The 11,796-nt window shown below is 45.0% G+C and overlaps 1 protein-coding gene across 2 annotated transcripts; it reads right to left on the bottom strand.

Annotated features, from left to right (window-relative positions):
* Nucleotides 1-343: 343 nt before the first annotated feature.
* LOC115670537 (ABC transporter B family member 15-like) lies at nucleotides 344-6,549 on the bottom strand. Of its 2 annotated transcripts, none has more exons than XM_030591850.2 (7): nucleotides 6,120-6,549; nucleotides 5,972-6,026; nucleotides 5,701-5,879; nucleotides 5,101-5,558; nucleotides 4,236-4,776; nucleotides 2,034-2,954; nucleotides 344-1,939 (listed from the first exon to the last, which is right to left on the bottom strand). In XM_030591850.2, exons 1-7 carry the CDS (start codon nucleotides 6,369-6,371, stop codon nucleotides 566-568), a joined length of 3,780 nt encoding a protein of 1,259 aa, XP_030447710.2. In that variant the 5' UTR covers nucleotides 6,372-6,549; the 3' UTR covers nucleotides 344-565. The 2 variants fall into 2 exon arrangements, with proteins under 2 accessions (XP_030447710.2, XP_056176671.1); XM_056320696.1 differs by having other exon boundaries at nucleotides 2,034-2,950; nucleotides 4,232-4,776.
* Between the last annotated feature and the right edge of the window lie 5,247 nt (nucleotides 6,550-11,796).

Below are 11,796 nucleotides of genomic sequence, written 5' to 3' on the forward strand. Positions count from 1 at the left end.
AATGTACCAATTACAACAACTAACAAATTTTCAAAAACATTAATATTAATGCGTTAATTTCACACATAGTGCATAATTTAAAAAACTCTAAAATAAAAAAGTTTGCCCTTGTGGTAACTTTTGTTTTAAACTTTTTAATTGTTTCCTCTTATTCGATTAAAATATACGAAAGGGTAATTATACTCGATGAGGTGAGGTCCAGCTCCAAAGAGTACCAAATCGAAAGCCCATAAAACAGGAAGATGAATCTATCTCAATGGCCCGAATTGGTCCGTCGGGCACATGCCCCGTGAATGTGTCCACAAATTGCTGGATCACGTCTCCCCTCTCTTACATTATTAAATTATAGCATGACCATAGTCTCCTTATGTTTCCAATGTTATAGCACATCAAATTTGTACACGTACATTCTTATGCAACGACAAAAGAAAGAAGCATCTTCCATTTTATTGCTTCATCTCCCTCCATGACATTTACAGAAAGAAGATTTTTCTCTTGGCTTATGGGTTTTTTTTGCCTCTCGACTTCGAAAGAGTCTTCCAAATGCTTAATCATTATTATGAAACTAAGTAGGAGCCCCGGTTCTTTGGAGGCTGACCAACGAGTAGTAAGCCCCCGACGGCCCTTTGGCCAGGAGGGAGGGGTGCGTCCCTTTCTCCACCACCTTCCCCTTGTCCAAGACGGCGATGGCGTCGCAGTTCTGGATGGTGCTCAGCCTGTGCGCCACCACCACGCTAGTTCGACCCACCATCACTCGCTCCAGGGCATCCTGCACGATCTTCTCGGACTGGCTGTCGAGCGCGCTGGTGGCCTCGTCCAGCAGCAGGATCGTGGGGTTCTTGAGTATGGCCCGGGCGATCGCGATCCTCTGCTTCTGCCCGCCCGAGAGCTGCACCCCCCTGTCCCCGCACCACGTGTCGTAGCCGTCCTTCAGGGACGCGATGAAGTCGTGCGCGTTCGCCACCTTGGCCGCCTCGATGATCTCTGCCTCGCCCACGTCTCCGGAGGCGCCGTACACAATGTTCTCTCTCACGGTGCCCGCGAATAACGTGGGTTCCTGGCTGACGAGCGCGATGTGCTTCCTCAATGATCGCAAGTGATACGACCTTATGTCTCGGCCGTCGACTTTCACTACGCCCTTGAGCGGATCATAAAATCTCTCGATCAATCCGATTATCGTCGATTTGCCCGACCCGCTCTGCCCCACCAATGCTGTTGATTTCCCAGCTTCGATCCTGATTGAGAAGTCCTTGAATATCATGACGTCGGGCCTAGCCGGGTAGGCAAAGTCCACGTCGCGAATTTCGACCTGGCCTGTTATCTTTTCGGGCTTGTGCCCTTCCGCGTCTTCGGGCTCGATCCTAGTGTATCGATCCAAGATGGCGAAGACCGAGCCGACGGCGTCCGATCCCTTAACAAGGTCCGACGTCATGCTCCCGGCGTCGGCAATGACTCGGCCCGTGCTCACCAAGATCATGAAGGTCTCGAAGAGTGCCTTCCCCGTGATGTAGCCCTCGGCGATGAGCTTGCCACCGTACCAGAAGTCCAGGGCCCAGGTGCAGGAAGTGAGGCTCTGGGAGGCGCCGAGCCCGAGCCCGGCATACCAAGATTGCTTGATGCTCTCCCGGCGCGGGCCCTCCTGCACCCGTTCGAGCATCCTGAGGATCCGGTCCTGGGAGGAGAAGGCGGTGATGGTCCGGAGATTGGAGACGGCTTCGGCAGCGAGCTTGCTGCTCTCGTCTTGGGCTTTGATGGCCTTCTGGGACATGCGCTTGAGGAGGACTCTCTGGGCGTAGAAGCAAGCGATGACGATGGGCTGGACAGCTATCATCACCAAGGCCAGCCTCCATGCGATGACCAGTCCCATCGTGAACGCTATGGTCACAGCTGACACAGTTTGTACGAGAAGAGCCATCCGATCACCCACCAGAGATCTCACCTGACCGACCCCATAAGAAGAAGGACATTGTTAAAATCACAGCATTTTGCAATTCTGGCGATGTTGTAGAGCTTCAAAAAGAAAACGCACGTACCACACTGGCGTCCTTGGCGAGTCGCCCGCAGATCGTGCCGCTCGAATTCTCGTCCTGATCGAACCACCCGACTTCGAACGTCAAGATCTTGGACAACATCCTCTCCCTCAGCCTCTTGGTTAAGCACTCGCCCATGTACGCGAAGTTGTAATGCTGCGACACATTGATCAGCAGAGAGAACACGGCCAACCCCAGGAAACATAAGGCGTAGGTCCTAGTCTTGCGTTTCACCTCATCGTGGTCCGACAGGAAATAGACCGAGATTACCGACCCCAGCGCGAAGGCGTAGATCGGCTGGACCGCCCCGAACAGCACTGCGCTCACGCCCCCCATGCACGCCTGCCTCCACTCGGGCGCGTTCAACGCCAGTAGCCTCCTAAGTGATGGCACCGGGAACTTCTGCTCGTCCATGAAGCCAGTCTGGTCTGCACCACCAAGCGAAGCCCGGCCTGGCCCGGCGACCGAGTTGGCCGAGCTTGACCGGCTCACGAGTGAGAGCCTCCGGCTGCTCGTGTTGTTGGCATCCGCAGCAGATATGGTCGACGAGGTGAAGTCCTCGTGGTGGTGGTGGGGGGCAGTGGCGTTGCGGCCCTTGGTCTGCTGGAGCCGAATGAGGGAGGCATAGAGGCTGGAGTCGTCGCCGATGAGCTCTTCATGGGAGCCGGACTCATGGATGCGGCCGTCCTGGACAACGGCGATGATGTCGGCATTGCGGATGGTGGAGAGGCGGTGGGCAACAATGATGGTGGTGCGGCCGATGGCAGCCTCGTCGAGGGCCTCCTGGACAACCCGCTCCGACTCAGAGTCGAGCGCGCTCGTGGCCTCGTCGAGGAGGAGGATCCTCGGGGACTTGATGATGGCCCTCGCTATGGCGATCCTCTGCTTCTGGCCGCCGGACATTTGCACGCCTCGCTCACCTACCTGAAAAGTTTACAATTGCACGGTGGCCATTCAAATTAACTAATGACGAAGCAATCTACAGTGATTATTCACATTAAATTTTGTGTGCGAGTTTGAGCAAGACCTATTATTTTGATATTTTTCTCGTATTTGTTTTTTATCTATAGTCGGAAGCTAATGGGACCTCTAGTGGTCTAGGACCTATACCAACTAAACATTAAGACATCAGATTAAACTTTTAAAATTTCGAATTCGATGTCTATCTGTTCACTTAATTACGACGACACGTGGTGATCCGGTGATTTTGTCAGGCACTCGTCATCAACATAACTGCTAATGACTAGTGAGCACGGGGGGGCGCACAGTTGAAGATGTTGGGGCGCAAGCTTGGCCTGGAACAGAACGAGCGACCGTGTAAGAAAAAAGCCAGCGGCAAAGTTGGGTGCGAGGTGGACGTGTGTTGGGTCAACTACAAATATCATGATCATGCTCGAGAAAGGAATCGTGGTGCGCCCACCATTCGAAGAGAGGCTGGTGTTCGTTTTAGAGTGGTAATGTGACTGGTGAGTCGGCCATTTTTTGGGGAACAAAGAACATTCTCTCGGGAAGACCCAAGAAGTTCAGCACAGAAATCATCTCGAATGTCTTAGTCGAGCACCATTTTCATTCGTTAAACTCGACTAGGATGGTTGAGTGGCACTGTTATCCTCTGCATTTCTGCAAACCCTTAAGAGGAAAACAAGAATCCTGTGTACTCTCCACTTTGCCGTTTGTGGCCCCCGTGTCCCAAAAATGAACCGATGTTCTTACTTTACTCAAGGGATAAAGGCTAAATCCCCCCATGAATCTTTTCATGTCCTGCAATTTGCTCCTAGCTTTTTTACTTGACAATTTACACTGAACATTACACTACGGACATGCAGCCTACACTGTCCGGTTTAGCGCTGGATATTTACCCGAGGAAGCTTAGAGTAACAATTTTGATCTACGAAAACGGTTTGGAAAGGGTAACGCCTAGCAATTCGAAGCATGTAAGATGTCAAATTGCATTTCTTTATAATGGTTTGCAAACTCCAAGCGATTTGTTTTTCGAGACAAAATCCCTTTAAAGACCATACGATACTTCCTGTTTATGTTGATCAAGTCAATCTCCTAGCATGCCTTACCATTTTCCGACCAGCTATGTTGCTGCTGGACATGCGTCTTGCCCGAATGCCCACTAGGTTTACTCGAAGAAAGCGAAAATCGATGGGTCCAAATCTCGCAATTAGTACTTTATGTGGAATCAGATGCGACACTCACCTGGGTATCGTACGCCTGAGGAAGCTGAGAGATGAAGTTGTGGGCATTGGAGGCCTTGGCAGCTTCCACAACCTCATCAAATGTTGCATCTTCCTTGCCAAACAATATGTTCTCTTTAATGGAAGTAGCAAAAAGTGCAGGCTCTTGGCTCACCAGGCCCATCTGTGACCTCAACCACTTGACCTGCAACCTCTCAATGAGCACTCCATCCAGCAGTATCTCCCCGCCGAGCGGGTCATAGAACCTCTGCAGCAGCGATATCACTGTTGACTTGCCCGAGCCGCTCCCGCCTACCAGGGCCACCGTCCTGCCTGCCGGGACTCTCAGGTTGAAGTCCCGGAAGATCATGGTATCGGGCCTCGACGGGTATGCGAACTGGACGTGCCTGAACTCAGCTTCGCCCGAGACTGTGTTGAGGATCTCACCCTCCGTGCTGTCCGAGTCGATCTTTGGGACCCGGTTGATCATTTCCATTATGCGCTCGCCCGCCGAGCATGCTTCCGAGAAGTACTTCAGGTTGGGTAGCCCAGCTCCTAATGCACTGCATCAACGATCAAGAATTGGAATGAAGAAAATGACATCACTTTTTCGGTTCTTTTTGTGTTGGAATGGTTTGGCGCAAATGTCAAATTATTCTATTCTAAGTATTACTTAATTGAAGCTTTCCTTTTGAAGGAACAACTATTGCACCAGTTAGCTACTTCCCTACTAAAAATTCTGAAAGGTTATAGGACAGCAAGATGTTATCACTTTTGGGGTTGAAAATGAAACAAGTGCTTCAAGCCTAAATTTTTAAGCTTTAATCATTGAAAGAGAAGCCAAAAAAAAAGTATTCTTTAGGATTTGATCAGTGAGAGAGCATTACAGTCCACCGACGGCGATGGCGGCGCCAACAGCAAAAACGGTCCCGCCCTGGGCGCCATGGTACATCACCATCCTGCTGCCGTAGTAGGACATGAAGGACCAGATCGCAAAGACAACGCCGTTGCTCCCGATGGCCAGGCCCTTGGCCAGCCCCTGCCTCAGACCAAGGTCAACCGACCCCCGGAGCGCGGCAGAGTACTCAGCGATCGTCTTGTCCTCCCCAACAAAGGCGTAGACAGTCCGGATGGACGAGACCGCCTGTTCCACGACCGCACCAGCCTTGTTGTACTCCTTCCGGATCTTCCTCGCCAGGTTCATCAGGGTTCGCCCATACATGAGCCCAGGGATGACCAAGAGGACCACAAATGGGAACCCGACGATGGCCAGCCTCCATAGCATCAGGAACGCCACGAAGTAGCTTCCAGTGAACATCGAGGCGTTCATCAGGAAATTCGGCACCTACACAAAACATGACATTCCATCAACAATCGTTTACATGCCTCAATTTATAGATCAAACGAAGCGTGACAGCCCTTATGGGGCTTGGCTAGTCTTTAATGTTATATTACTTTGTACTAGTGATTAGATAGGACATTTTAACCTTCTCGGACAGGACATCTTGGATCACAAGGCTGTCGTTGGACACGCTCGTGATGACCTCGGACGTGCTGGTCACATGCACGTCGAAGTAGCCCACATCCTGTCGTAGGACGGCCTTCAAGTAGCGGGCTCGCATCCTTGCGGCTTGTCTCTCTCCCGTCCTCGTCCAACAGTATCCCTCTAATCAAATCGCATGTTCGAAACATAGATGTTAAGTAAGAAAACAATGAAGGGGTAAACTCAAATTTGAGAGAGACAGAAATAGGACCGACCCAAGAAACAAGCAACGAACGAGCCACACGCCAAGTACAGAAGAGCCACTGCATTCTGTCAAATCGCATGGGGACACAAAACGTAAGAAACTCGGCCCCTCTTAATGATAGAACAAAATTAACCTGAATGCAAACGGAGGGGGCGGACCTTGTTAATGCTGTGGAGGAACGTGCCCGTCGTAAAAGACGACGTGCCGCCGATGTGGTTCATCAAGCGGCTGCTGATGAACAAGACCAGCGGAGTCGAGAAGCCATCCCCAACAGCTCCGAGGAAGCCGAGGGCCATCAGCAGCTTGTCGGCGGCATCGGCATGCATAAAGATGGAGTGGAGAGAACCGGTCGTCCTCCCCATCTCCCTCTTCTTCGCCGCCCCGGCACCGTTCTTGTCCTCGTCGCTCATTTTTCGACGCACGATCGGGCGCACACGGGACGCTCCGGAGAGAAGAACGACAGTCAGATTCGTTCGCACTCGATTTGGGAGGTTCCACCTTTGGTTGCCTCCAAAATGAGGAGGGCCCTAAAGATGGGAGTGCTGGTGTTGTCGTTTAGTGGCTTCCTCGCAGTGCTGAGAGGAAGCGAATCGAGAGATGCCATGCATTTATAGATGTCTTTATGTGTAGCCAAATTCACTAGGATTTGGGAAAAGCCCACATTAGGAAAAGATCCTACACATGCACTCCATTAAATCACATGGATTCCACGCGAGCGATACGTGCAAAATCCAACGGATCATATGAACTGATCCCAATACATCGGTGCATGCAATACTTAAAGCTTCGAACTCATCGTTTTTCGACAACATAATTACGGTGGATTCGATGAAAATCGAATTTCCTGGCAAGGCCCGTGTAAATACTAAGAGCGATGTGGAGTTGACATTATTATCGATTTGTAACTCTCGAGTTTTGGCGAAGTAAAAGCATTACTCTTGATATTCTCTCCATATATCTAGGTCAGTCATACTCAGTGATTTGTACGTGTCCCTTACACATTAGAACTTCCGATTCTATGATTGTGTATAAGATCGAAGGGTGTTTAAATTCTAGACGTATTAAGTATACTTTCAATTGATAATTCGAACGAAAGGATCAACTTTGTCTTGAGCTGGCATCTTTAACTCCTATTGCTATAGAATTTAATTATGATTTTTTTTATGAAATAGTAACATTCCCCATATGAAGCATTTCTTCCTTTTTACCAAATCTTTTTCCAGTGGAACGCACAATGTCACCTCAAAAGATATTGAATCGTATACCACTCAGATATTTCATGTTTAAAAAACATTAATCTACTTAGTTATACTTTAATGATGCTAATTAGGAATAACAAATTTCTCGAATAATCTTGTGGGGACCTTGGTCAGGTTGTTGATCCCATGTGTCCGAGCCTATTGTATTGAAATAGATGGTTCGATGAACATGTGCAGGAGGGAGAAGATCGTGGTTGACTTTGATCGTTCAGCTCCTCCGAAAAGCGTCATTAATGACGAAAATGCGCCACACTTATTAAACAATCGAATAGAAAAATTACAGCCTTGCGTGATCCATGGCTGGTGTTGTGAAAAAATCAAAATATTTTTTTTTATCGAAATCGATAAACGAAAAAATTTATCAGGGCTCTAATATATTGCCTCCTTGTCTAATCTTTATATATTTCAGCTCTTTTGCCAGAGGGATCTTTTTCTTTTTCTTTTTCTTTTTCTTTTTCTTTTTCTTTTTTGTGGGGTTGCTGAAAACAACGTTAAAGATCTCTGCTGCATGAAGGTGGTATCTAGGGGTCTCAGCTCTTGGCTGTAACATAACATTCTTGAAATTTCACTAATATTATATACTTTAGGGTTTTGATATATTTAAGATTTTTTCGTGGCTCCACCTAAGTCTGATGCATAGCATACGCAAAGGTGGGATTATGATCATCGTTGGGGTGTGTCCAAACGACACGATTGACCTTGCGGACTTGGAGACTTGTAGTTAGTAGGTCGATATAGACTTTTAACTCGACCCCCATCAAGAACCCTTGTACTTTTAGGTCCGAGATCCCCTTTGCCAAAAGCAAGGTTAATAATCGACTTTGAATGTGATCTGGGGAGATAGAGATAGAGATAGAGATAGGTGCATTATCTTATAGACACGTTGACAAGTCCGTCCCCACGGCACTAATTATATTGAAAATCTCGAGAATGTTTGTGAAGGCGAAACTATCTGATCATTCAGTCCTAAACCATATATGTTAACGATTTTCGACCAAAAATTCGCTAAAAGAATTGTATTAGAATTTCGCATAAATATTTAGGACTATAATATTTGATGCGGAAATGTAATAAAATGAATTTGAATGTGCCAGATCCACGTCTCGAAAAACTCTGAAAACCCTGTTGAAGATGTTTCCTTTTGTGGTGGATTTATTTGGATCTTGCTCTTCTAATGAATTCCTCGGAGTGAGTGCATTCAAATTGTTTTTCTCTTTTTACATGTTCTTCTGATCATGCGTGATGTTGATAAGTTAAAACTGACGAAAAGAGGGGCTCTTCCCGAAAGTTTTTCCGACGTGGACAATTTGGAGAGTTTTGTTAAGACAAGAGAAGTAGAGGTTACGAAAATACCTTAGAATTTGGGATCCTGCTTTTGATTATTTATTCGCATGGTTCTTCGTCATTATATAGTATATTTAGTGTATATTTGTTTGAGTGAGAAAATTTTCTATGAATTAATTTTCTGGACATTCGTGCGTTTGGTTTGCTGAAAATGATCGATTAACTGAAAACCTTTTACGGCCAAAGAAAACATGCACGATTAAAGCTAGGTAATTGAATCCCTTAACCTGAAGAGGGGAAAACATTTTCATGAACTTTTTTTCCGAAAAGAACACACCTTTAGATTTCAGTTCATCGTCAGTGAAAAAACTTTATGGATCCAAGCCATTTGTTCTACAGTATATACAAAAATAAGTTTCTACGATAATTTCTGATTTTTCTCGACATGCAAAGGTTTCGTTGTTTAGGCCAAGGATTCTTTCTTGAGACAGAGACGGGAATGTAGACTAGAGGTAAGCATGGTCCTGGTCCAACCCAAGAACCGAACTAGACCGGACCAACCTATTTTGGGTAGTTCTTTGGGAACCAGCGATAACCCATGGTTCCCGATTCCGCACTAGGAACTGGACCGATCGGATCGGTCTGTCTTAATTGTCCTTTTTTTTCTTGATTTTTTTCCTTCTTCTAATTTTCTAAACTAAAGCTGAAGCATTTAGGATCAAAACCGCAATTAGAAGCAAAATGAACAATTTATGCAGTCAACCAGAAAAGATGATGCACGAGAAAATGTTCTTTGCTTATAAAAAAAGATGGCGGGATGCAAATCAGTTGGTGCAATCGATCCGTTTTTGTTTGTATGTAGAAGAGCATCAAACGCAGCAATGACGGGCTCTAACAAAGGTTCGCGGTGAGAGTTTTGGACGACGACATGTTTGCAAAGAAAGCTCCAGATCCATTTATTAAGTAGTCAATAGTGCTACAATCAACATCTTTAAATCCTGCAAGCGACTTCTTGGACTCTAAGATCATTTATCTGGACGCCATGAATGTGCAGCTCTTCTTTTAAGTCCTATTGAAGAAACAAATCCCAAAAAGTATACACGGTCGGTTCCGGTCCAACCCAGAAATCAGAGTTGGACCTGGGCCGACCGGTCGAGTCTAGTTCCTTGGTGAACAGGGTCAGTTCCCACTTCTTGAGTGGATATCGGCTAATCTTGGAACCGACCATCCCTAACGTGGAAGACTAAACAATGCGTCTTTCAATTTCCCGATGGCTATGGTCCCCACGCTATTGATTTCTCATAATTAATTAATCATCATAAAAGAAAGAGAAAACATAAAAACCATGTCTGACCCATTTTTATTTTTATTTTTTTACATATTTCGACAAATAGATGATATATGGAGTACGCTATTCTTGCATTTTCCTTCAAAACAAAAGGAATATTTATGTAGCAAGAGTGATTGATTCAACCGACTTTTACATGCCCGCGATGCGTCACTGATGCATCATGGTTCAAAGTTCCAAGAACCCTAATATTATTTATTAAAAAAAACCCCCCAAAAAGGAGTTTCGTTTGCAAAGAACAAAACCGAGGAAAAGCGTGCAAGTGGTCTTACGAGGATGCCCGCACAGTGTTGTCCTACAAAAATGGACGAGGCCTTAAAAATTCTCAATCATGCCATGCTAAGGGGTCCTGTTCTGTACAAATAATTGAATTTCAATTACAAGTGTTGTGTGCACTTATGGAAAGATCGATTTTTTTTGCACATTATTCATTGCACTATCGTTTCTGTAATTTTCTTATTTTGACACTAATCGAAGCGGTTTTAAGTCGCGTATAGCTTAAGGGGTTTTGGGCACTAGCTAACAAGAGCTCGTACAAATATTCGAATGTCAATAACGAGTGTTGTGTGCATTATTCAGGGCACTATCTCTTTTGTAAATTTTTATATTGAACACTAATTGAAATAGTTTTTGTCGCGTATAGCTTAAAAGTTTTTGGGATTGGGCACTAGCTAACAAGAGCTCGTACAAATACCGTGTACATCTTCTATTCGACCTTGAGAATAGGGGTCCGAGGCTCTATGATACTTTTGCCATTTTTTAAGAGGATTTTCATCGTATCCATTTCTGGTACAAAATTAACTGACGCACTTACTATTAGATAATTAACATGTGAAAGAATTCGATTATAAAATTAATTTCAAATACACATGCACCTAACAATAATCTTTTTAGAGAGCTGTTATTTTTTTTTTATCTCTCGTCTAAATAAAAAATGTAGAAGAGTAAAACCATAAAGTTTTTTATGCGCTCGGGATGCATGCATGTGAGCCCAATATATCTCAATCCTTGAGATACATCCCACTCCTTCAAAATCATACGTGATTAGCAATGGCCAAGGTGCCGGGCCGTGCCAAGCCTAGGCACGTTATGCTCGGGTCTAGTTTTTATTTTTCATTTAATTTATAAAAATCGTTTAGCAAATCGAAAATTTTAGAAACATATCACCTGTTGAGTCATACACGATCGTGTAAAATATTTCTTATACTGACCGCAAGTCTGTAGTAATCCTAATAATAATATTTCAAAAAATATAAGTACGAACCCCTATTAACAATATTTCAATCGGGTCCAATTATCAATCCAGGTACGATTTTTTTTTATTTTTTTTTTATTTTATGGGTATCCACTTGGATAAAACATGCAAAAAACCATCCCTCTTTTTTTGGACCACCCTGTAAAAGCGCGGGCGGTTTGATGCAACGACGAAGCAAGAGGATGAGGATCCCCCATAAATATTCCTGGAAAAGAGCGATGACGTCCTTGCATACGAGAACTGCAATAATAATTGGAATTTAAATAATTCGGATGAGAAACAGAAAAATAAATAAATAATATCGGTTCATGTCGATGTTACAAAAACCAGCTCTATGCGGCTCATAGCTGCCTTGCACGGAAAGAAGAGTCGATCAATTGTCATCCACACGAATTATTGTTTTTTACCCATTAATACTTCGGACGTTTTAAACTTTCGGTATCAAATCTCCCTCGATCTATTCATAACCATTTTCCGAATACAGAATTCAATCGTGTTTTTTTATTTACAAAAATTAGTAAAATCTTCAAAGCACTCGTGCTCTTCAATATGTAAATGTCACTCCCAAATCATAATGTAACTTTCATCATAATGAATTGGCTTCTTGCTCTTTTATGCATTGACGTGCTGCGCAACTAATCCGTTGCATAAGCACAGCATGTCATCCTTTCAAGAAATGTCAAATTGAG

The sequence above is a fragment of the Syzygium oleosum genome, unplaced genomic scaffold (assembly GCF_021117445.2).
Source record: "Syzygium oleosum isolate NSW1041296 unplaced genomic scaffold, Sole_v2.1 Sole_v2.20, whole genome shotgun sequence".
Lineage (NCBI taxonomy): Eukaryota > Viridiplantae > Streptophyta > Magnoliopsida > Myrtales > Myrtaceae > Syzygium > Syzygium oleosum.